The sequence below is a fragment of the Balaenoptera borealis genome, assembly GCF_965194805.1.
Source record: "Balaenoptera borealis genome assembly, chromosome: 16".
In the NCBI taxonomy this organism is placed as follows: Eukaryota; Metazoa; Chordata; class Mammalia; order Artiodactyla; family Balaenopteridae; genus Balaenoptera; species Balaenoptera borealis.
The window spans coordinates 79,547,419-79,571,091 of record NC_138872.1 but is presented as its reverse complement, the minus strand read 5'-3'; the positions used below and the strand labels follow the sequence as shown (position 1 = coordinate 79,571,091).

Genomic DNA, 23,673 nt, shown 5'->3' with positions numbered 1-23,673 from the left:
CACCGGAGTCGGGTGTCAGCTGAGGACTCTGAGATCTTGTGTTTCATTCCCCACAAGTCTCCGTACCAGCGGTTAAGTCAAAGGATGCTGGACCTTTCCGGGGACCGGGGCGTGCTGAAGGATGTCATCCGAGAGGGTTCTGGAGAGCTGGTGACACCGGACGCTTCGGTGCTTGGTATGTCGTGCGGCCCTGGGTGCCGTCTGCCCTTGGGAGGCTGGCGATGCCCTAGTGCTGGCGGTTCCTCGGGTTTTAAGGGATAAGCGAGGGAACTCATTACCCCTTTGTGTGAGACCACTGTGAACAAGGGGCTCTGGGCGGCCCCCCAGCCCAGCTCTTCAACCTCAGAGCCAAAGGGCCGGCATCCAGACGTTGAGCAAAGGTTTCTCCTGTCGCTCAGGGGGTGGGGCAGTTTAAGGGCGTCTGGTACTCACATTGCTTTTGTGTGACAAAGAGGTGATATGTGGAGGCGTGGGTGCCTTTGGTCCGTTTTCCTCCCACTGTCTCTTTCTTCTGTCCTAGTGAAATATTCTGGGTATCTGGAGCACATGGACAAGCCTTTTGATTCCAATTGCTTTAGGAAAACCCCTCGGCTCATGAAACTTGGAGAGGGTAAGTTCAGAAAAGGAGCTGGAAAAGACGCCGCAGCTTGGAGAACTGATGCAGGCCAGCGCCCTAGGACTGGAAAGCTGTCCAGAGAACTGAGTCTTCAAGTTGGTTTTTCTGAGGCTGGGTTTTGCTAAACGTTGTCTCCCACATTCCCCCCTGAGACCTAGGTATTTGGGAGATGGCCTGCCTGGCAAGGAAGGTAACCTTTGCATCCTGACTTAAACGTGGGGTGCCGTATTTTTCTTTGTTAGTTTACTAAGTAGACATCTATTGAATGACTCTTTTACAATGCAGGGTGAACAGAGAGGATGTACTCAGATGATTAGAAAGTCTGGGGCCAGTATGGTGGAGATTGACACACTCCAGACAACTAACCTCATGGAGCTCCTGGGAGGCATAAGCAGTGTTTTATGGGAGTGCTTAATGAAGGCACAATTAATTCCAGCTGGGAAGACTTCATGGTAGAGGGGGCATTTGAAATGAGCCCTGAAGTTTGAATAAGGGTTCACTCAGGGTAGAAGCTGGGCCTTGGGGGAGGAGGACAACATTGCAGGAAGAAGGGACTGCGTGAACAGAGATGTAGAGGCCAGAATGCTGCAGAGCCTGGAGGAGTTAGAGTCTGGGGCGGGGTGGGGGTGGGGGGGGTGGGAAACAAGGCTGAGAAGTGAGTTGGGACCACAGTGCAGAAGGCTTGGGGTACCATATGGAGAGATGTGGACGTGAAGGGGGAGGAAATGGATAGCACTGGGACAGGATACTGGGCAAGCTTCCACCGTGTATTTTTCATCCCTTCTTCCAGATATCACACTTTGGGGCATGGAGCTGGGCCTTCTGAGCATGCGGAGAGGAGAGCTGGCCAGGTTTCTGTTCAAACCGACCTATGCTTACGGAATGCTGGGCTGTCCTCCCCTGATCCCCCCAAACACTACCGTCTTGTTCGAGATCGAGCTGCTTGACTTCCTGGATTCTGCTGAGTCAGACAAGTTTTGTGCCCTCTCAGCCGTAAGTTCTGGAGCACAGATGTCAGCACTTGACAGAGAGTTGGGATGGGATTGTGTTTTTGGTAATTATCCTGCCCTGCTGATGATCCTCGGCCCCAGATTCCGCCCGAGGCTCCTGTGTGGCGGTGGGGAGCGGGGGAGTGTCCCACCACTTGTTAGTATGTGTCTGTCTTAGTTCTGCTGGCTCTTATGTGTGGGTACGTGTGCTAGGCCAAGGGTTTGTTACGGACCACCAGGCTGAACTGACCTTTCAGTCACCGTTTGCCTAGTTCTCCCTGAAAGACAAGGAACATTTGTTTCTCAACGCTGTTTGGTTCCCAGCAAGTCAAGCACTGATAGCTCATAACTAAGGCGATCATATAATTTATTGTCCAACCCAGGATCCTTGAGAGTGAAAGGTACTATTAACCAGATGGGATACCAGGACACTGGGTGTAAACTGGGACAATCCCAGGCAAACTGGGACAGATGGCCTCTGTCTTCATAACTGAAAAATTGCCTTTCCTTTGTAGCCTTTCACTTAACTCATCCCGTAGAGACGAGGCTTCTGATTGTCAGCGGTCACATGCACTCCTTGTTATGGTGTCTCACCCTGGCTGTACATGTGGCCTTAGATGTCCACCCCAGGTTCACATCTGTATATGACATCTCACCAGCTAAACTGTCACCACCTCAAGTGAGAGATACTACCTTTTTCTCATCTTTCCACGAAGCAGAGGTTCTTGCAGATAACCTGGGTCCCGACTCTTGTGTACTGATTTAGAATCTTTGGGGGTGGGGCCAGGACATCTGTTTAAAAAGAGGCTCTGCAGGTGATTGTGATGTGTACCAAGGGTAGAGCCTCATGGCCAGAAAGACCAGCAGGGCCCTGGGCAGACCAAGACCTGTTAAGTGCTTGCTGGATGAGTGGTTGTCCTGATACCTGACTTTTGTGCTTGGCAAGTTCCATCAGTTTCTAATTCGATGAGAAACTGCTTCTTTTGGGAGCATCTCTGGGTAGGACTAAACTAGTAGACTTCATTTTGGCTCTAGTCTGTAAAACAGGAGCAGTAGTGGCACCGACCTGCCGTGGCTTCTGTTGGGATTCACAGAGGTGACTTCCGCAGAGCCACCTAGCCCAGTGCTCGGCACACACGTGGCAGTGAGCAGAGGTTCCTGATCTAAAGGAGCAGCGCTGACAGCTGTAATGACGCTGGCATGGTGGCACTGGGGCGTTCAGTTTCCTTGCTGATGTCCTTGTCTTTGATCCTCAGGAGCAACAGGATCAGTTTCCACTTCAGAAGGTCCTAAAAGTGGCAGCTACTGAACGGGAGTTTGGCAACTACCTTTTCCGCCGAAATCGTTTCTATGATGCCAAAGTGAGATATAAACAGGTAAGGCTGCTTTAAGGTACAAGTTTAGACCCTGGAAACTTCCTTCTTTAAAAGATACAGACTTTTGTCTCTGTCCCTACTCCTCACGTATAGCCGTTAAGAAAAATCTTGCTTAAAAATCCGCATGCCAGAGGGCTAAAGACTAGGAGAGGGGACACAGGGTTTGGGGGAGCTGGTAATGTTTGGTTTTGGATCTGGATGTGATTGCATGGGTGTGTTCAGACTGTGAAAATTCACTGAGCTGGATGCTTACTTTTGTACTTAACTGTGTGTGTTTTTCAGTAAAAAAGTTTTTTAAATTTCTCTTTCTAGTTTAGGGTTCTCTGCCTACTGACTTCTCCACCCCATTTGCCATCTTCATTTCATGTCTCTCTGACAGTGGAGATTCATCTAATTCTGACTCCATTCTCACCAAGCTTCTGATTGTGATTTGGCTTCCTGTAGAGGTTTTGCTGACAGGAATTCACCGTTGGCCTTGCAATGCATTCAGCAAATATTATGAACACTTTCTGTGTGTCAAACTCTGCATCCTAAGTTCTAGAGGCAAACAGGATAGAGTTTAGAGTTTAGGGGCGTTCTGATTTTTGTCTCATTTGCATAGTGACACTAAACATTCAGGATTTGCATTCAGCTGTAAACCACAGAATCCTGAAAAACAGTTTTTCAAATAAACTAGAGACATAATATTTCTCACATAAGAAAGGAGGCAGTCGGGGCTTCCCTGGTGGCGCAGTGGTTAAGAATCCACCTGCCAATGCAGGGGACCCGGGTTCGAGCCCTGGTCCAGGAAGATCCCACATGCTGCAGAGCAACTAGGCCCGTGCGCCACAACTACTGAGCCTGTGCTCTAGAGCCCTTGGGCGACAGCTACTGAGCCCGTGTGCCGCAACTACTGAATCCCACACACCATAGAGCCCGTGCTCCGCAACAAGAGAAGTCACTGCAATGAGAGGCCTGCGCACCGCAACGAAGAGTAGCCCCCGCTCCCTGCAACTAGAGAAGGCCCATGTGCAGCAACGAAGACCCAACGCAGCCAAAAATAAATAAATAAATAAAATTTAAAGAAAGAAAGGAGGCAGTCGAAGCCTGGCATAGCAGTTCCACAAAGCCATCAGGGATTCAGGTTCCAGAGGTCTCTCTGCTCAGCTGCCCTTAAGCATGTTTTTGTTGTTTTTTTTTTCCCCCAAGATGGTAGTTCAACCTGCAGCATCATGTCGTCATCTGGGCAGGAAGAAGGGAGGGGAGAAGAGTCTGGTGTGTTTATTTATATTAAGAGCTTTCCAGAATTCCTCCTACCCCAGCTTCCCTTTATATCTCATTGGCCAGACCTGTGGTAAATGTCCATTTGCCCTTAGCTGTATATGTACAAGAAGCTGGGAAGTGTGGTTTAATTAGTACATTGCTGCTTTGAATGAAATGGAGGCTCTGTTAGAAGAGGAGGGAAATACCAATAGACGTTATCTTTCTCTGACTTATTTCACTTAGCATAATACCTTCTAGGTCCGTCCGTGTTGTCGCAGATGGCAAGATTTCGTTCTATTTTACGGCTGAATAATGTTCCATTGTGTATATATACCACATTTTCTTTATCCATTCATCTATTTTTGGGCACTTAGGTTGCTTCCATATCTTGGCTACTGTAAATAATGCTGCAATGAATGTAAGGTGCATATATCTCTTTTTTTTTATGAATTGGGAGATGGGGATTGACAGATATACACTATTTTTTTTAATTTATTTATTTTATTTATTTATTTTTGGCTGCGTTGGGTCTTTGTTGCTGTGCACGGGCTTTCTCTAGTTGCGGTGAGCGAGGGCTACTCTTCCTTGTGATGTGCAGGCTTCTCATTGCGGTGGCTTCTCTTGTTGTGGAGCACGGGCTCTAGGCTCGTGGGCTTCAGTAGTTGTGGCACGCAGGCTCAGTAGTTGTGGCTCACGGGCTGTAGAGCGCCGGCTCAGTAGTTGTGGCACACGGGCTTAGTTGCTCCATGGCGTGTGGGATCTTTCCAGACCAGGGCTCGAACCAGTGTCCCCTGCATTGGCAGGCACACTCTTAACCACTGCACCACCAGGGAAGTCCCTATAGTAATTTTTCTTAAACACCAGTCAGCCTTCAGTCATTTTCTTCATTCACTTTCGTGACAGTGGCTTTTGAAGCACAAGAGCTTTTAATTTTGATGAAGTCCAGTTTATTTATTCTTTAGATATTTGTGCTTTCAGTGTCATTATTAATCTAAGACCACAAAGGTTTACACCAGTGTTTTCTTCTAAGAATCTTACAGTCTTGAGCTCTTAGGTTTAAGTCTGTGGTCCATTTTGAGTTAATTGTTGTATGCTGTCTGAGGTAGGAATCCAACTTCATTCTTTTGCATGTTGACATCCATTTATCATAGCACCATTTGTTGAAAAGACTCCTCCTTCTCCATTGAATGGTGTGGCACCCTGTTGAAAATCAGTTGACTCTAGATGTATTTGGCTTGTTTCTGGATTCTCAATCTGCATTGTTGGTTCTGTTCCACTGATCTCTATGTCTGTCCTTACGGGTATCACACTGGCTTGGTAATTAATAAATTTTGAAATTAGTATGAGTCTCACAACTTTTTCTTTTTTTTAACGTTTTTTGGTTATTCAGGATCTCTTGAATTTCCATATGAATTTTCAGATCCGCTTGTCCATTTTTGCAAATTTTGGTAGTGGTTGCATTGAAAATGTAGAACAATTTGGGCACTCTTGCCATTTTAACAGTATTAAATCTTCTGATCTGTGAACATGAGATGTCTTTCCATTTATTTAGATCTTCTTTAATTTCTTTCAGCAATGTTTTATAGTTTTCAGTCTACAAGTGTTACACTTTAAATTTATTGCCACTTATTTTATTCTTTTTGATGCTGTTATAAATGGAGTTTTCTTAATTTTGTTTTTGGATTATTCATTGCAAGAGTAAAGAGATACAACTAACTCTCATATATTGATCTTGTGTCCTGCAACTCTGCTAAACTCATTTTTTAGCACTAATTGTGTGTGTGTGTGTGTTCTTAGGGTTTGCTGTATGTAAGACCACCTTCTCTTGACCTCCTGTCTTCCTTCTCCACAGGCCTTGTTGCTTCTCCACCGGCGATCGGTACCCCTTGAAGAGCAGCACCTGGTGGAGACCGCCAAGCTGCTTGTCCTCCTTAACCTGTCCTTCACGTACCTGAAGCTGGAGCGACCCGCCGTGGCCCTGCGCTATGGAGAGCAGGCTCTGAGCATTGACCAGAAGAACGCCAAGGCCCTCTTCCGATGCGGACAGGTGAGTTGGAGGGCAGGGACTTGGGAATGGATGCCTGAAGAAAGGCAGCAGTGGTGTTCAGCTTGGGCACTGCAGAAGTGCTGTCTTTCCTAAAGTGTGCTTTTAAACTTTTGTCCTTTTGACAGGCCTGTCTCCTCATGACTGAGTATCAGAAGGCCCGGGATTTTCTAGTCCGAGCCCAGAAGGAACAGCCCTTCAATCACGACATCAATAACGAGCTGAAGAAACTGGCCAGGTGAGACCTGTGTTTGCAGGAGTGCAAACAGAGGAAGGAACATGTGGTGCGGCTGCCACTCTGGCCTGCCCGCTTGGGTGAAGGCCTGTTTGATGTTGCCAGGCTTGTGCTGGGAGGCAGCGCCCCCTAGAGCTGGCTTTGTGAAGTGCTCGGCGCTCTGACCCACAGCTCCCAGGCCGTGGGGTGGGGGGGCGGCTGTAGGACAGACCTCCAAACCACACATGCCTGGACCATTGCCCGCCTCCCTGTCCTCCCCCAGAAGTAAGCACCCTAAAGAGGTGGCCAGTGTGACTTTCAGAAAGGGCAGTGTTCTTCGAATATTCTTCCCTGCTCGCCACCATCTGAGGACTGCTGTTCTCAACTGACTGCAGATCCTGGTTTGATGTGAAATGGCTCTTTCGAGTCTGGTCATACCCTAGGGTGACGCTCTTGTTACCCAGGTGATATTGATACCAACCTTGAAGTAATCTAACTTTTTCTGATTGTAGAAGCTACATGTTCATTGTAGGAAACTTTGAAAATTTCAACATAGTTAATCACCCATAATTCCATCACTTCATATTATAACCACTGGGTTTTTTTGTTTGTTTTTTGTTTGTTTGGTGTTCTTTTGTTCCTCTGTATTGGTGAGATTTTTCTACTCCTGTTAACATTTTTAAATGTTTAATCCAGATTGCTAGTTAAAGCTTTCTTGCGATTAAAAAAGGTCTGAGGTGTGTGTACCTCTTATTTGGATCCGATTGTTTGCATTTCAGGCCTTTAACACTTTCTAGCAATTTCCTTTCTGGCATTTATAAATATCCTGTCAAGTTAAGTGTAGAAATTTTGGAGTCTGACCATTCTTTAGCAGGAAAATCTCAAGATAAGTCTGAGGTCTCTGAGTGTGAGGTGTTGCTCGGCAGGACCCTGCCAGCAGCCTCACTGACAGCGGCTCCCGGCCTTCGAGGCTGCCATCTTTGCAGACGGTGCGCTTTTTGTCCAAGGGCTTCCTGAACAGCCCTCGGGAGCTTCCCCCACCCCACCCCCCACCCCCAGCATTGCTTCCACCCACTCCTGATTCGGTTTAAGGCCTGCTGAAGTTTCGGTGTTTCTGGACCTGAGTGGAGAATTCCAGCCACCAGGTGTCACCTCCCACAGAGACAGCCCTTCTCTAACTACTGTGTATTTCTCCCGACAGCTATTACAGGGATTACATGGGTAAAGAGAAAGAAATGTGTCACCGAATGTTTGCTCCTGGTGAACATGGCTCTACAGTAGGAGAAAACTAAAGGTAAGGAACGGGCTGATGCATGAAAAGCTTCAGGATTTTGTCTAGTACAGGTCTTCCCTGTAACGGTGGGGTTATGTCCCAATAAACCCATCGTAAGGTGAAAATATCGTAAGTCAAAAATGCATTTAATACATCTAACCTCCCGGAACACCCTAACTTAGCGTCACTGGTCTTAACCGTGCTCAGAACGCTGACGTTAGCCTACAGTTGGGCCAAATCAGCCCACAGAAAGCCTGGTTTTATTATATAATAGAGTGTTGACTGTCTCGTGCAGTTTATTGAACACTGTACTGAAAGTTGGACCAGAATGGTTGTCTGGGTTCAGAACGGCTGTCAGCGTGTTGGTTGTTTGCCCTCGTGATTGCGGGGCCGGCCGATCAGGAGCTCTGGCATCATGAGAGCCACTGGGACAGCATGCTGCTAGGCTGGGAAAAGATCAAAATCCAGAATTTCAAGTACCGTTTCTGCTGAACGTGTATCGCTTTTGCACCATCATAAGGTGGAGAAGTCATGAGTCAGATCATCGTAAGCCGGGGGCTGTCTGTGTGAGGATGTGGGCTCTTCTCCTCGGCCCCCAGTGACTAGTGCTGCCTACAGTGAGGAGAGAAACCCTCCTTCCTGGAGCTGATGGGCCGCTGTGGTGCAGGGGGAAGGCACGTGCTGTGGGCCTTCTCAGAGAAGATCACAGAAGTGAGGGAGGTCCATCCAGGGCTGGAGGTTAGACTCATAGGTTTGGGAAGCCTTAAGCCTAAAATTGAAAACAGAAATGTTTCATGGTATATGTTCACCTCCCTCACAGCAGCGTGGAACGTGAAGCTGTGAGTATAGTTATTAATGCAATGGTTTATCTGGGTGTTGAAGATAATGCTTTTCTTAATCTGGTTTCTCCCTAAAACCTGAAAGCCTCCAACCTCACCTTCCATCTAACACATTGTTAAAGACGATCCACATGTCGAGGGTGGGAATGGTTGGTAACTGCTAAGTTCCAAGTATTCCGAGAACTAGAGACAGAAGGTTTTCAGAGCAGCAGGGGGTGGGCACACCCGGTCCTGCTGCACCCAGGGTTTAGCTGCTCGGGGCTGCGGTTTCCCCAGGACTACATGACATAACCCTCTTGTCTGGTTTACTGTTACTTCAGAAAACTAATGGAAACAAAATCACCTGCCTTAAACACCTGCTTAGTTGGGTAGATAGCTCTGCTCTCTTGAGAGAAGTTAAACAAGGGACAACAAGAAAACAGCTGCTGGACGGGCTCATGGTGATAAATCTCTCCTTTGTTGCCTCCTCCATCTCCCTACAAAAGAGGCTTGAGAGAAGAAGGCAGTGAAAAGGCCCATTCATCTCAGGGCTTTTGCAAGTGATCTGTACACTCTTGTCTCTGCCCCGTCAGAAACAGCCAGTCGGTATCAGACGTAACGTCGCCGTCACCACTGACCGTGACCCTGTGACCTTGGCCTTCAGGTCTTGCGGGGACATTGGCATATTAGCAGGTCTCCTGAGCTGAGACGTGAGCCAGAGGACTTTTCTCATTTGGTGACTGTCAGTGTCTGCCAGAAATGGACGCCCAGTGGCTTTTTGCCAGACGTTTTGAGCTGGGAGCTGGCAGGTTCTGCCACTTAATGAAGATCTGATTCTTCCCAGGTCTGTCCTAGAAACAGACTTTGGAAACCCAGCAGGGAAACAAGTGTCCTTTCTGTTGTCCTCACCTCCCAGCTTTCTGCATCTGGCAGACGTTTTGGAGCCGCTGATTCTTAGATGGTTTCAGCGGTATCCCTAAGTCTCGAGTTTGTCTTATCACCAGCAATGGCCACGATCATCAGACTCCCACTGCCGTTGAGGTTGTAACACGTTTTGGCTTTTGCGTCGTTGGTCTTGCTGCTCCCCTTTTTTTCTGTTGTACTTGTGCCTAGTTAGTCACTTAAAATGTCTAGGTTTTTAGATTATGTTGCCAACTAGTTTTAACTAACTAGGATCATTTAAAATGTGTACTTGTCTTCCAAGATGTTAGATGCTACTGACCCTTCTCCATCTTGTCTTCAAAGATGTTAGATACTTCTGGTGGAACAAGAGTTCCCTCAATTATATTCTCTAAGCCTCTGGTGATAGACGCAGTTTTTTGAGATCAATAGACCATGTCCTTTTCACCTTTGTATTTTGCAGCATCTGGAACCATGCCTAGCATGTGATTGACGCTCAGTAAATGTTAGTTGGATCAAATATGAAATAGCTGAAATGCTAGCCCAGCCTCTTTGAAACCATACCTTCCAGGCTGGCTCTTGTATTGGCTGTCAGGACTCATGTTATTGCCAGTAACAGAAACCCATTTTTAACTAGTGTCCACTAAAAAAGAGGTTTACTGAGGGGATCCTGGGGTAGCTCACAGAATCCAAGGAGATGGTGAACAGTCAGTAGTCGGGCAGGTAGAGACTGTGGGCCTCAGGGAATCAGTCTCATCTTTGCTTCATTCTCTCCTGCCCTAAGGAATGCCCAGGCGTCCATTTACACAGCCTTTCTATTGGAGAGGGGTATTCCTTACCCACACCTCCCTCCTCTTCCTGAACCAGCTGTAGCTCCAGTTTGAAAAATCTCGAAGCAGGGCTCTGACCTGGTTTGGAGGGTGTGGAGTCCCAGTTATCATATCATTTCATCCAAAAGGATTTCCCTGTGTATCTCTAAAAGATAAGGACCACTCTTGCACATTTTCTTTTATTCTCTGAACTGCTTATTTTTCTGTTCATTTGCTTTGACTTTTCTCTTTTCCGTGTTATAGACTTTCCACAAATGGTTGGTGTTTCTTGGTTGCTTATTCACATATAAGAATGAAACAGTAAGGAAAGTTGACCAGGAGCTCTGTCACCTGGGCAGGGCTTTTCGACTCATCCTTCTTAAGGCTGAACAGATGGGAGCTGACTGAAATGCTTTAAGATCCTTAAATACCACAGGGAGGGGCTTTGTATTGGGCACCAACTACTATACTAGCTTCCCAGATTTTCCTCGGGTGGATTTCCCCCCGAAAATAGGGAGTACAAGTTCTGTATTATTTTAATCTGTATATCCTCAATTTCTAGTGAGGTTGAGCATCTTCTTGCATATTTATTGGCCCCGTATATTCTTTATGCAAATTTCCTATTGATATCCTTCGCTCACTCTTGGGTCTTTTCTTCATTGTTTTGTAAGAACCCTTTTTCATGTGAAGGATGTTCACTAAATGTCTGTTTTGTAAGTTCACATATTTTCTTCTAGTTGTTCTGAGTACTTATACATTTACATGTATTGCTGTTTTCTGTGTGGCCTCTGGAATTCACATTATGCTTACACTTGACCTGTGGGAGTAGCAGAGGTCTGTGATGAGTGAGCAGGAGAGCTCAGGGGTAACGGGTTTCCTAACAGTTCTGCCTGGAGTCTGAGCGTCATTCCATGTCCACAGTGCTCCGTAATGTCCATAAGCCCATTTAATCTTCCCAGCATTTTTTTAAAATGCTCTTTATTTTTTTTTATTTTATTATTTTTTTATAAATTTATTTTTAGCTGTGTTGGGTCTTCGTTTCTGTGCGAGGGCTTTCTCTAGTTGTGGCAAGCGGGGGCCACTCTTCATCGCGGTGCGCGGGCCTCTCACTATCGTGGCCTCTCCCATTGCAGAGCACAGGCTCCAGACACGCAGGCTCGGTAGTTGTGGCTCACGGGCCCAGTCACTCCGCGGCATGTGGGATCTTCCCAGACCAGGGCTCGAACCCGTGTCCCCTGCATTGGCAGGCAGATTCTCAACCACTGCGCCACCAGGGAAGCCCCCAACATTTTTTTGAGGGAGAAATTATCTCCGTTTTACAGATTGGGAAAGGAATAAAGCTCAGAGAATTAGACCCTTTCCCTGTTTGCGTGTGTGTAAACAACTGTGACCATTTTCATTGGATTTGAAATGTAAACCCCAGGTGATATCTGAGGCTTTGAATATATTCAGCTTCTTTCTTCAGCTGGAGCGTTATCACTGGTTGCTCAGGGATTTTTTTATTCCTTTCTTAGGTGTTTAGGAATTTCCTCCATCTTCTCTGCTTTTCCATACTTAAGAGAAGCTGAAGCCTTTGGGCTGTAGAATTAAGAGGACTGAGCCGTGTTGCTTGGCCAGCCTCAGGGAAAGAGTATCCTAACAGACTTCATAAAAAGTGTTTTCTGGGAAGTCAAAGCAGCTCCCAGGAGGCTCAGGTAGCAATAAAGGCCGAGCTGTGGAGAGTCCACTCCTGTAGTTGAGATTCTGGGATTCGTTTAGTCCTGGTTCAGAATGTTGGCCGGAGTGAGCCCTGGAGCAGCAGGCCCCACAGAGCTCGGCGCCGAGGCTCGAGGGGTCCTCTGGGGTCAGGGGTTCCCTCGTTCCAAAATAGCCTTCCTGCGTCCGGCCCGTACCGGCCAGGTGCCCGGAAGCCCTAGGAGCAGAGCACCGTCCCTCACAGTGTGCGACCAGATCCCGACCAGATCCCGACCAGATCCCGACCAGATCCCGACCAGATCCCGACGGAGAAGCTGTTTGATCCCATTCTTCCCAAAGGGATTAAGGAGAAACTCTCAAATCTACTGTTGAGTCTATAAAGATATTTCATGCCTCCAGTTAGGCTCGTCTGAATCCTGAACAAATAATAACTTGCTTAAGTGTAGTTTTATGATTTTATATATTAATTCTGACTGACTTTCCCTGCATCTCCACTTTTTTTCCTCCTCCAAATGGAGATGTGTTTTCTCAAGAGTAACGGGGCCAGGCAGGCATCCTCTTGTTCTCGGGTGAGGGCCGTGCTGTTTTCCAGGCAAACTGTTAGACCCAGTCTCTTGATCTTTAGGAAATCTGTGAAATGCCTTTTCTCCCAGCTCAGGGGTGTCATTGAAGTCATCCCTTTGTTGTGTGACTATAAATAACTCCACTTAGGTTGGCACCTCTTCATTTTACCCCTTCCTGGGAAACGTTTCCGCTGGTAGAGCTTCTTTGGCCCGTTCACCTCTCTCTGCAGCCTCTCTTGGCAGCCGTAACAGGCCCCAAACCTGCTGCCTACTGAGATTTACTTCTGTGCTCTTAGTAGGTGACGTATCAATGAGGGCTAGTTAATTAAATGTCAGGCGATAACTAGGTTCCTTTCTCTAATCTTCAAATCAGTGATTACTGAAGTGCCGTTACCTTTCCTTATGGGGCTGAAAAATGGGAAATTTGGATTCTCAGTCTTAGCTTGCTTTCTGTGACATCAGCCAAGTCATTTAACCCCTCTGGGCTTCAGTCTTGTCACCTGTAGGATGAAGCGATTAGATCTTCAAGGTCACTCTGTACCTCTTTCTCCTGTCAGATGTTGGCTCAGTTGTTTTTAATTTCTTGGATTCATAATTACCTAATTATGAATAAGCCTTGTCTCCAGGCCTATGTAAGCCAGACCCTGATTTAGGTAAATAAGGATACAGGCAAATAGTGAAAGAAGTGAGCCTGAGCAATAAGGAATAAACACGTAGTAAGCCTCTTAGTGCCTTGAGGCACTTCAGGGGGAGGATGAGGGGTCTTAGTTTGGTTCTCCTGACTGCCCTTTGAGGGCCCTGCCAGAGCAGCCCCAGACCCAGGATGAAGCCGAGATGAATGGGGATGAGCCTCCGAGTCTCAAGAACCCAGAGAAGGGTTTTCAAATCTGTTAGACAAAGGGAATGAGCACAAATCATCTGTAGCGCAGAGGACAAGGGTATGTCCGCAGGGATGTGGTCTGCTTCATCCACACCGTGGTCATTGTCACAGACTGAACAGAAAAGGCTGTGAGAGACAGATGCAGGCCTTGGCTCTTTAATTCTTTTTGGCATCCCGACACATCACAGGGCTTGGTGATGATGATGATGATTCTTGGTGAGCTGCATGTGATAGCCATGAGTGTAAGAAAATTCCTCTGTGCTAGTTTCCTACCGCAGCTGTAACAAATGGCCTGGAGAGGCTGCTTGCGTCCCTTGGCTAGTGGTCCCTTCCTCCATCTTCAAAGCCGGTAGCATAGCATCTGCAAACTACCATACCCTCCTGCCCTGGTCAGCATCTCTCTCTCTCTCAGTCCCTCCCTCCCCTCTGCTTCTGTAGTCATGTTTTCTTCTCTGACTCTGACCTTCCTGTCTCCCTCAGAATCCTTCTGAATGCATCGGGCCCACCCAAATAATCCAGGATACTCTCCCATCTCAAGATCTTTAATTTAATCACAAACTCCCTTTTGCCACATATGGTGACATAGTCACAGGTTCTGTGAATTAAGAGGTAGACACCTTTGGGGGGTGGCCATTATTCTATCTATCATACCCTCTTACGTATCACCACATACTGGGAACTACAGATCTCTTTAAAGATAACTCAGAGCCATACATCCTAAATGTTCTCCACTTAGTCCCTTCTGTCCCAAATAAGACAATCATAACAGCCTTCCTTGGAACATTTCCTCTCTTGTGGTCATCCCACTGGTGGCTGGGGGAATAATGGTATAAGGGGAAAGGACTAGAGCCAGGAGACAGTCACAGCCAACCTCTCAGCCAGCAGATGAGGGCCTGAATGCAGACGTGGGGAGCAGGGTGCAGAGGGAGAGACTCTTTTAGGTGGCAGAATCACATGGTTTGGTGTTGGGATGAGGGAAAGAATCAAGAATGATCTCCAGATTTCCAGCTTCAATAGCTGGGTCCCTGGAGGCATTAGCAACTGAAGGAGGCTTGGGGCAGGTATTTTTTTTGTGGGCTTGAGGAACTTGAGGTACCTGTAGGACGTCCAGGTGGAGGTAGCCGGCAGGAAGTTGACTGTGAGTGTGGGGGTCAGAGAGGAGGTCTGGCTGGAGAGCACGTGGCAGCCACGAGTATATGCAGGGCGCTAAAATCCAGGCATGTGACGAAGTCACCCAGGAGGCAGTGTAGAGAGAGGAAGACCGTGGGCCAAGGATGGACCCTGGCAGCACCAACATGGAACTGAGAAGAGAGGCTGGGAGCCAGGAGGACGAGTGGGAGGTTTAGCTGGGAGTCTAAACCAGAGAAGAGAGCAGGTGGATTGTAATTAGAAACATGTTGAATAATGTAAACCTTGTTTTGAAACAAGGGTGGCAGTTGGGTGGCACTTTTGACCCCTCTTTGATCTTGTCTTCTGTTGTCTGCACCATGGCACTGTGGCACCCGATGGCTGTGAACGCTGACAGTTGTCATCAGAGGAAGCATGCTGTGAGTCCTAGGTCACCCGCAAGTCAGGGCAGAGGCCTGGGGGTGCTCTCTGGTTCAGTTTAAAGCTAAAAAGTGTGGGCTTTGGGGGACCACTCAGAGAGCTTGATGTGTGTTCCCAGCAGGGAGGGGACACACAGTGACGCCGGCCTCACGCCAGCGGTGAGAAGTAGAGAGGCGTAGCCGGCTGGGGGTGGGGAGCGCACCAGGGCGGCTGAGGGGACTGCAGCAGGAAGAGTCGGTGCGGAGCAGGCCTCCAGAGGCCAGGGCCAAGGCGGGGACAGGCAGATGAAGGTGGGCGCAGCAGCGAGGGCTGGCTTTGAACGCTTGCCAGGCACGGTGGCGGGAACAGGAGGGGCAGGGTGGAGAACCAGACAGGCCAGAGGACACAGCCAGCTGGTGAGGTGGCCAGCACATCACATCACAGAGTGTGTGAGTGGGCTCGGGCTCCTTGTAAAATTCTTTTCCCTCAGCTGGATGTTTGAGATACCCAGACTAGGTTATTCCGATTAAGTAATGCGTTTTGAGAAAGAGAACTAGTTAAATGGCTTCAGGGAGGGTCTAGGGATCTTCACCTTAACGTGCAGCATTTGTGCATTTTCTGGGATTTGAAGCGGGATCCATAGCTCTCACCAGTTTTTTTGTTTGTTTTGTTTGCTTTTTTTTGGCTGCGTTGGGTCTTTGTTGCTGTGCATGGGCTTCCTCTAGTTGCGGCGAGCAGGGGCTACTCTTCGTTGCGGTGCACGGGCTTCTCACTGCGGTGGCTTCTCTTGTTGCGGAGCACGGGCTCTAGGCGCGCGGGCTTCTGTAGTTGTGGCTCATGGGCTCCAGGGCGCAGGCTCAGCAGTTGTGGCGCACGGGCTTAGTTGCTCTGCAGCATGTGGGATCTTCCCGAACCGGGGATTGAACCCGTGTCCCTTATGTTGGCAGGCGGATTCTTAACCATTGCACCACCAGGGAAGTCCTCTCACCAGTTTTTTCAAAGGGCTATATGACCCATAAAAGGTGAAGACCGACTGTTCTAGAGGTTTCTCACAGATGCTGTTCATGTCTGCTTGCTCACTCTGGCTCACTGTTGCAGGACTGGAGGGAAGGGCTCTGGGCCAGCGCTGCGGGTGGGCAGTACTGGTGCAGGGCTGGTGCACGACACCGTGGGAACTCCGCTTACCCTGCCCTGATCCTTGGCTCTTTGTCCTCGGGTTTCAAACATAAACATCCCAGGCTCTGCAGCCTCCGGCTCCTGGTTCCAGGATTACATCACTTCTCCATCTTCTCTGTTACATTTTCACACTCTTCTTTGATTACTGCCCATTATTTTGTGCAACTGTTGTGGACACCTATCATATCATTGCTTGAGTTTCTATTTCACAGTGACTGTGCCTTTTCCCCAGGCCTGGGGTTTACTCTCTTCAGAAGCAGCTTGTTTAGTATTAATATATTCAGCTGGAGTCTGCCCTACTGGACCTTTGTCTGTGTTCTCTGCCTGAGTCTGACTTCTTTTGTTTTTGAGGGTCTCCTGGCTGATCTTTCCTTGAGCCCTGGGTACATGATGGCTTTTCTCTCTGCCTTTTGCACCTCAGTGTGCAATGAGTATTGGATTTTCAAAATGAAATTTGAACTTCTCTGTTTTGATGCACTTTCATTTATGCTAAAGTGTTTCTTTTTATCGGTTTCAATTTGAAAATTCAGCTGACTGAACCTCATAAAATCCCAGTGTCTGATCTTGGAGGCTCTCCCTACCCATCTGCATTCCCGGGCACATGTTTGTGCTGAGTGAATATTGAATACAGGGTTTATTTCTACAGTCATTTCATGAGGCACAGACTAGACTGAGTTTTCTTTTTCATTGATGAGTATTAAACTTTTTATTATGGACATTTTCAAACCTATGCAGGTTTAGAAAGAAGAGCATGACAGTCTGAGTTATCAGCATATTCTGCTGTTCTGTTTCCTCTACCACCCCCCACCCCATAACTTTTTGTCATATTTTAATTTAAATTATAAAAATGCTACCTGCTTATAGTTTTAACCCAAAAAGCGGAGAATAAAACCTCGCAGTCCCCAAACCTACTCCCTAGAGGTAACCACTGATGTTTCATAGGTGTCCCTCCCTAAGGGTTTTTATGAATATTCGAGATTGTGGGTGTCAATGTAATCTTCCCCACAAATAGAATTATACATCTTGTACCATAATGCAATTTGGATGTTTTCTAGGTTAGCACACAAAGAACTACCTCATTAAAAAAAAAAAGACCCAGTAGCATTCCATCCTGGGAAGGAATCATCATATTCTTAACAGTGATTGATAGATAGAGGGATGGATAGGTAGATAGACAGGAGATGACATAGTTATCCCCACACCTGAGTTTTCTATGGTATTTATTTAAATGTCGTGTCACTGGGTGGTAGCATGTATATCTTCAGCTGAACTAGGAATCATTAAATTGACCTCTCAAGTGTTTATACCACATTACATGCCCTTTGGTAGTGTCTGAGATTCCATTCCATAGCTTTGCCATCATTTGTATTGTTAGATGTCTTAATCTTTGCCAGTTTGGTGCATCCAAAATGGGATCTTGTTATCAGAATTGGCATGTCCCTGATCAGGCATCTTTTCACATGTGTACAGTCACATGTCCTTTCTATAAATTGCCTGTTTCTCTGTAACCAAACACCTTTCTGAATTTTTCAGTTTTTTGATAGTTATTAAAATGTCAGTTGCTTCCCTGGATACTCTAGGCATATGATCGTCGTATATAAGTAATGGTAACTTTGTCTTCTCCTTCTCACCTTCTCTTATTTTATTCAGAGCCCATCTCACCATGTGGGCTGAGTGCTTCCAGAACAGTGTTAGATGGTGGTGACGGCTCAGCACCGCATCTTTCGTGACCATAGTGGGTGACCTGTTGCTGCTACACTGCTCAGCATGATGCGGACTTTCTGTTGAGATATATTCTTCTTTTTACCATGTTAAGGAAATGTTTTTATACTAAAGGCTTCTATCAGGAAAGATTGTTATCAAATGCCTTCCTGTCACAAAGATAAGCTTTTTTTAACCTTTGACCTCTTATTATGGTTTATAATATTGAATCTTCGCGGCAAGGATAGCAATACTGTGCTTTTTTTTTTGGCTGCATCGGGTCTTCGTTGCTGCGCGCGGGCTTTCTCTAGTTGCAGCGAGCGGGGGCTACTCTTCGTTGTGGTGAGCGGGCTTCTCATTGCGGCGGCTTCTCTTATTGTGAAGCATGGGCTCTTGGCGTGTGGGCTTCAGTTGTTGCAGCACGCAGGCTCAGTAGTTGCGGCACGCAGGCCCTAGAGTGAGTGGGCTTCAGCAGTTGTGGCACACGGGCTTAGCTGCTCCGCAGCATGTGGGATCTTCCAGGACCGGGGATCGAACCCGTGTCCCCTGCATTGGCAGGCAGATTCTCAACCACTGCGCCACCAGGGAAGTCCAGAAATATTGTGCAATTTTAATTGGTTGCTTTGGGAGAGCGGCAGAGTTCCTCTAACACAAAAGAGCATGTTCCTTCCCTAAGCAAATGCATTCATAGGACATTTTGTAATGAAAGACTTTTAAACTCAGTAGGAGAATTTGAGGCAAAAGGAAACTAAATTTGTTCTTCATAGGTTAACAGGAGTTCTCTGTTTTCCTTGGGCTGCTTGATGCTCAAGAGGGAGGAGTCTGGGGGGACCGTCGGACGTGGAGAAAAAAGCAAAAGGAGAGCCCAAGAGCTCCAGGAGGAGGGGCAGAGGGAACCCGAGCGAGACCATGTTGATAGCCTGGGGTGCCCAGCTGGGCAGGCAGAGGCAATAAGCTCTTCCCAGATTCAAGTGCTTAGGATATTGGTACTTCTGTTTCTGTTGAAAGGATTGCAGGAAGTGAGGATACCTGTGGGAAGGGCCTCATTATACCTTTTTGATGTTTTAATGTGTTTCATTGATTACTGGTAAAGTTCAGCATCTCATTTATTTGCATTTCCACTACTTAACTTAGAAGTAATGTCTTGTTTCTGTCTAATACTTTGATGGTTTTACTTATTATGTTTAAATCCTTATGATACCAGCAGTTTATTTACATCCTTAATTTGAAGTAGGGATCTAACTTTATTTATTTATTTGTTTTTCCATTTTTAAAGCCTTTATTGAATTTGTTACAATATTGCTTCTGTTTTTATGTTTTGGCTTTTTGGCCCCAAGGCATGTGGGATCTTAGCTCCCCAACCAGGGGGATCGAACCCACACCCCCTGCATTGGAAGGCGAAGTCTTAACCACTGGACTGCCAGGGAAGTCCCTCTAACTTTATTTTTAATCAAATGTCTAAATAGTTGTACCCAAACCTTCTGCTTATTGACTTAAAATGCCATTTGTAATAGCCTGATCAAAGAGTTTAAACCTATATAGGGTAAATTCATTCTTCACATTAATGCTAGAATGAGTCTGTATGTTTGTATAACGAAGTTGGCATGTAGTAGTGGGATTAGTCAGTGGTCCCATGGGCCACCCTCTCTCCTTACTGACTCTGTGGCTGGAGCTCTGTCTTGGTTCATCAGTAGGTTCTGGGCCTGAGCAGTACAACTGCTGTTGGAACTCAAGCTGGACAGCAGTTACAGGTGATCAGAGGGCGTGTCAGGTTGGTTTTGGCCCCAAGTCTGGACATTTCTCAGTGTGATTGCATCACAGATCATCACAGACCCCATTGTTTCTCCATGACTTTGCGTGGGGTGGGACAGGAAAGTGCGTCTGATGTGTCTGCCCTCCCGCGTCCGGTGTGGCCGTGGCCCCGTCTCACTGCTCTGGCTCCGCCCGATCCCCTCCTCTCCTGGATGCTGACAGCACAGCACATGCCTCCAGTTCAGCGGCTGGGGTGGCCCTCCTTCTAGGCAAGCGTGTGAGTGGACTGTCAGCTGGAGCCCACAGTGGCCTCTCCAGTGTGCTGGTCTTAGAATAGTTGGGCTTATTGGCAGCGTGGGTTTGCAGAGGAATAAATGGGAAACGAGTGGGAAGTGAGGTGCTGCGAAATGAAGAGTGAAGCTGCCAGCTTTCGAGTGCCTGGACTAGGAAACGGGCACCACGTCACGACCTCACCCTGGCCTGTCGGGCAGGGCAGTGTGAGCACTGGCCCAGGCGAATGGGGTTGCTCTTCCTGCCATGGTTCTTAAGCCCCGCAGTCTCTTCCACGGAGCAGCCAGAATCATCTTTTTTAAAAGTCATTTCTCTGTTCAGAAGCTCCAGTGACTTGCCTTTTAATGCCTCTGTGGCCCGTGTGACGGGGCCCCTTCCTGTCTTTCTTCCCTGTGTTCACTCCACCCTGGCCACACTGGCTTCCTGGTGCCTCTCACACACTCCAATCGTGTTCTTGACTCTGGGCCTTTGCATCGACATTCCTCCAACCTGGAAAGCCCTTCTGACTATTCAGAGCTCAGTCTACTTAAATGTCCCCTGCTCAGAGACGTCTTTGTCTTTCCGGTTACTTTATGTTAAACAACAACCTGCATCATTCTGCGTCCCAATAGCCTGCCGATTTTTCTTCACAGCGGTTATGTGTTTTGGTTTATTCATCTCTTTATCCCACTAAAGAGAGTCCCAGGAGGTGGTGACTTTGAGGTTTGTCCGTTGCATTTCACTGGTGCCATGTTTTTCTGTAATTTGTTATAAAGGCCAGCCAACAAGGCTTAGCCAGCAGGGTGCCACAGCACTTAGAGGCACAGAAAAGCACCCTTCATGGTAGATTTAAATGAGAAGCAAGGTGGCCATCTTGAGGCAGCACTGGCCTTCCCTCCTGCCTACACTGAGCCCACCTGCTTCTGCCCAGGGGTTGGGTTGGGGGGAATGTCTCAGGGCAGGTCTCTCCCCCGACTCAGAAACTGCTGTTCAGCAAGATGGGAGTGAAGGATGTGTTCTTCCTCTGACCGCCACCCCCTGGACACACACCACATGGTCCAGACAGCTGCTCACACCAGGGCACCAGGCTGGGATGGCGCATCAGCTAGCGCCCACCCCTGTGTACCAACCAGCGTTTTTCGTGGCTCTGGGGCCGGCGTTGGGCTCTGGGGAGGGGGGGGGCCGTGCCTGCAGACCCAGCACCACAGAGCCATCGATGGGCTGTCATATTAGCTTTCACTGTGTTCCTGCCTTCAGACAGTGTCACACTGGTCTTGTGACAGCTGGTGAAGTACACACTATCAGGCACATTTTGTAGGTGAGGAACAGGAGGTATTACTTGTCCAGGATCACAGAGCCGGAAATAGTCCACTTGGGTCTCTTGGCTCTGGAAAAAGTACCACACTGTGTCTCTTCCGTCAGCGCCCACGTTACCTGTCTGTGTGGTGAGGCCAGTCGTCCTGTGGAACTGCCTGGCGAGGCCTGTCCAGGCTTCTTGTCTGGTCACATCCCGAGTGGTTCGCGCTGTCTGGCGTGTGTCACGGGTTTTGTGTGTCCCATTGAAAGCAGCTGCTGTACGTTTGGCTCTTCGGGGGTGCTTTTCGTGTCTTTGAATGGTGGAGGAAGTGTTAGTCGTTGTGGAACAGTTGAGAAAGTCTAATGAATAAAAGCTCTGCCTGCATTCAGGAATTAGTCATCTATTCTGGAGCCTCATCTGAACAATGAAGTTGAACTGGATGGTCTCAGGGTCCCTTCTAGTCTGGTTTTCTGAGATTGTGTTCTTGATTTGAAGTTTCAAAGCCACCTTATTCATCGGTCACCATTTCCCCGGACCCACCCCCTAGGGGCCTTGCAGCGATGGCGTCTGTCCCTGACCGCAGACCCGGGACTGGCTTTGGCGCCCCTCTGGGACGTCTGAGTCCCGTTCTGTTTCTAACTGCTGTGTTTGATTCCTAGATTCCTCAGCTAACTACAAGCAAGAGAAGCGAGGCTGCCCAGTTCTCCATCGTTATGGGGGGTGGGGAGGGAGTTTTCTGGAAGGAACTCCCCAGAGCAGACTGCGTGGTGGTTACCTGCTTGGAAGAGGGGCTGGGATTCTGCAGCCCGAGGCCACTGCCTCATCTCTGACACTGCTGTTGAGGTGTTTGCACAGGTGCTGTTTTCTGTTTCATGTTTTCATACAGAGGAGGGGAAAGGGTAGTTACTGACAAGTAGAAAAATGCTATTTTTTAAAGGCAGTTTCTTGTTTTTTTCAAATAGAATTAGTTCTTGGTTTTTCTCCAGTCCCAACCCCCTTCCGGCTGCTTATGTCTCTGGGTAAATACAAATAGAGATGGCTTTGTGTATTTTTGTAGGGCTCTCCGTTTTGAGGAGAGAGAATTATGTTACAGATGTTTTTGTTGTAAGCAAATAAAAGACTTCCTTGTCCTTGCAAGATCCAGTGTAAATTGTGTGAATTCACTTAAACTTATAAAGTCAGTAGGGAGGGTAGAGGGACAGCCATTCACTGAGACCAGTTGGATCAGTGAGTGGAGCTGGGTTTGTTTGCTGGAGCCAGAGCAATTCTTTTTGATTGACCTAAGGGTGAAACGCGTGTGCATTTGGGTTGGGGTTCCCTTGAAATCTGCCCCCTTCTCTGGGGAGCTGTTTCAAGACAGTTAATTGGAGACCTGGGGGCCAGCCAGTCCTCCTGCACTCTTGTGCACCTCGGGTCTTGCAAAACGTGTGTGTCTGAGGTGTTATAAAGCCAGCCTCCCCGTGGTGTCTTGGACAGTGTGGTGCTGGGTGATGACAGCTGCCACCTGAGGGGCAGCCCGGGGCCCTCACAGCATCGCTGCAGCTCGTTCTTGCCACAGTTCTGGGAGGTGAGCAGTGGCCCTGCACTTACCAGGGAAGGAACAAGCTGGCCTCGAGAGAGTAAGACACTGCCCCAGGGCCTCCGGGCTCTTCCCCGTTAGAGCCGGGATGTAAATCGCTGCCTCTCCTGCCTCACAGCCCGCAGCGGGCCTGGTTTGGACAGGCCTCTGGCTCCCAGAGGGCTTGGTCGTCCCCACCCAGCCGCGGTGCTCAGCCCTCCTCTGCGAGCCTTGCTGTCCCCTCCTGGACCCTCACCGACAACTTCCCATCTCACTTGAGAGCCATGGCTGCGGCCTAGGGTGGAAGGTCTTGGCCCGGGTCACGCAGTTAGGGCCGAGCTGGAGCGCTTCTAGCGTGGAGGGGGGCCCTTTCTGTGAGGTGCTCAGGGACCTCTCCCCACTCGCCCCCCAGGCCGGTTGCTGTCTTCTAAAGAGGGTTTGGGCTCTTTTCCCTCGAGACAAGGCCTGAGGCCCTGGCTGACTTTTGCTGAGCAAACCGGGCAATAGGTGGCGACAAAACCTGCTCTATGCTTCGGGGCCAGCCCGCCTGGGCCGCAGCAGCAAGTGCCCTGGGCTGGGGGGCTGGAAGGGCCCTGGATGGGGTGGAGACCTGTTGGGACGGCTCTAGGCCTCTCCCTCGACCCAGCTGCTTCACATGGTCGCTCCATAAGACTGGTCTGGCTGGGCATTGGGGCCCGACTGCTGGGCCCCTGTCCTCCAAGAGGAAAAGGCAGCAAGTGTGGTCAGTCCTCAGCACAGCTGGAGAGGCGGAGAGGCTCTGCAGGCAGGTGACTTGTGACAGAGGAGGAGCCTGAAGGGCCCTCTGCAGGCAGGCAGAGAGCGTGGCAGGAGCAGAGGCCCGGAGGTGACCCACCTGTGCATCTGCACATTTGCGAAAATAAGTCTTTGCGTGGATGTCACTTGGGCAGACAGACGGGATGGATCACGGAGAGCTGTGTTTGTGTCGAGCTGG

General features: G+C 48.4%; 1 protein-coding gene across 2 annotated transcripts; it reads left to right on the top strand.

The window, feature by feature from the left end:
* The first annotated feature begins 19 nt into the window (after positions 1-19).
* Positions 20-22,875, top strand: FKBP6 (FKBP prolyl isomerase family member 6 (inactive)). 2 transcript variants are annotated; one of them, XM_082359416.1, is made up of 8 exons: positions 20-175; positions 521-610; positions 1,407-1,609; positions 2,862-2,981; positions 6,076-6,270; positions 6,396-6,505; positions 7,683-7,775; positions 21,802-22,875. In XM_082359416.1, the coding sequence occupies exons 1-7, from the start codon at positions 85-87 to the stop codon at positions 7,771-7,773; spliced, it is 900 nt and encodes a 299-aa protein (XP_082215542.1). In that variant the 5' UTR covers positions 20-84; the 3' UTR covers positions 7,774-7,775; positions 21,802-22,875. The 2 variants fall into 2 exon arrangements, with proteins under 2 accessions (XP_082215542.1, XP_082215541.1); XM_082359415.1 differs by lacking the exon at positions 21,802-22,875 and having other exon boundaries at positions 7,683-8,135.
* Positions 22,876-23,673: the final 798 nt, after the last annotated feature.

What these genes read in the sequence shown, in the direction of transcription:
- FKBP6 (XM_082359416.1), top strand. Translation starts at nt 85, where the DNA reads ATGCTGGACCTTTCCGGGGACCGGGGCGTGCTGAAGGATGTCATCCGA. An exon ending in GCTCATGAAACTTGGAGAGG is followed by an intron (nt 611 to 1,406) that starts GTAAGTTCAGAA and finishes CCCTTCTTCCAG; the next exon opens with ATATCACACTTTGGGGCATG. An exon ending in GAGCTGAAGAAACTGGCCAG is followed by an intron (nt 6,506 to 7,682) that starts GTGAGACCTGTG and finishes TTCTCCCGACAG; the next exon opens with CTATTACAGGGATTACATGG.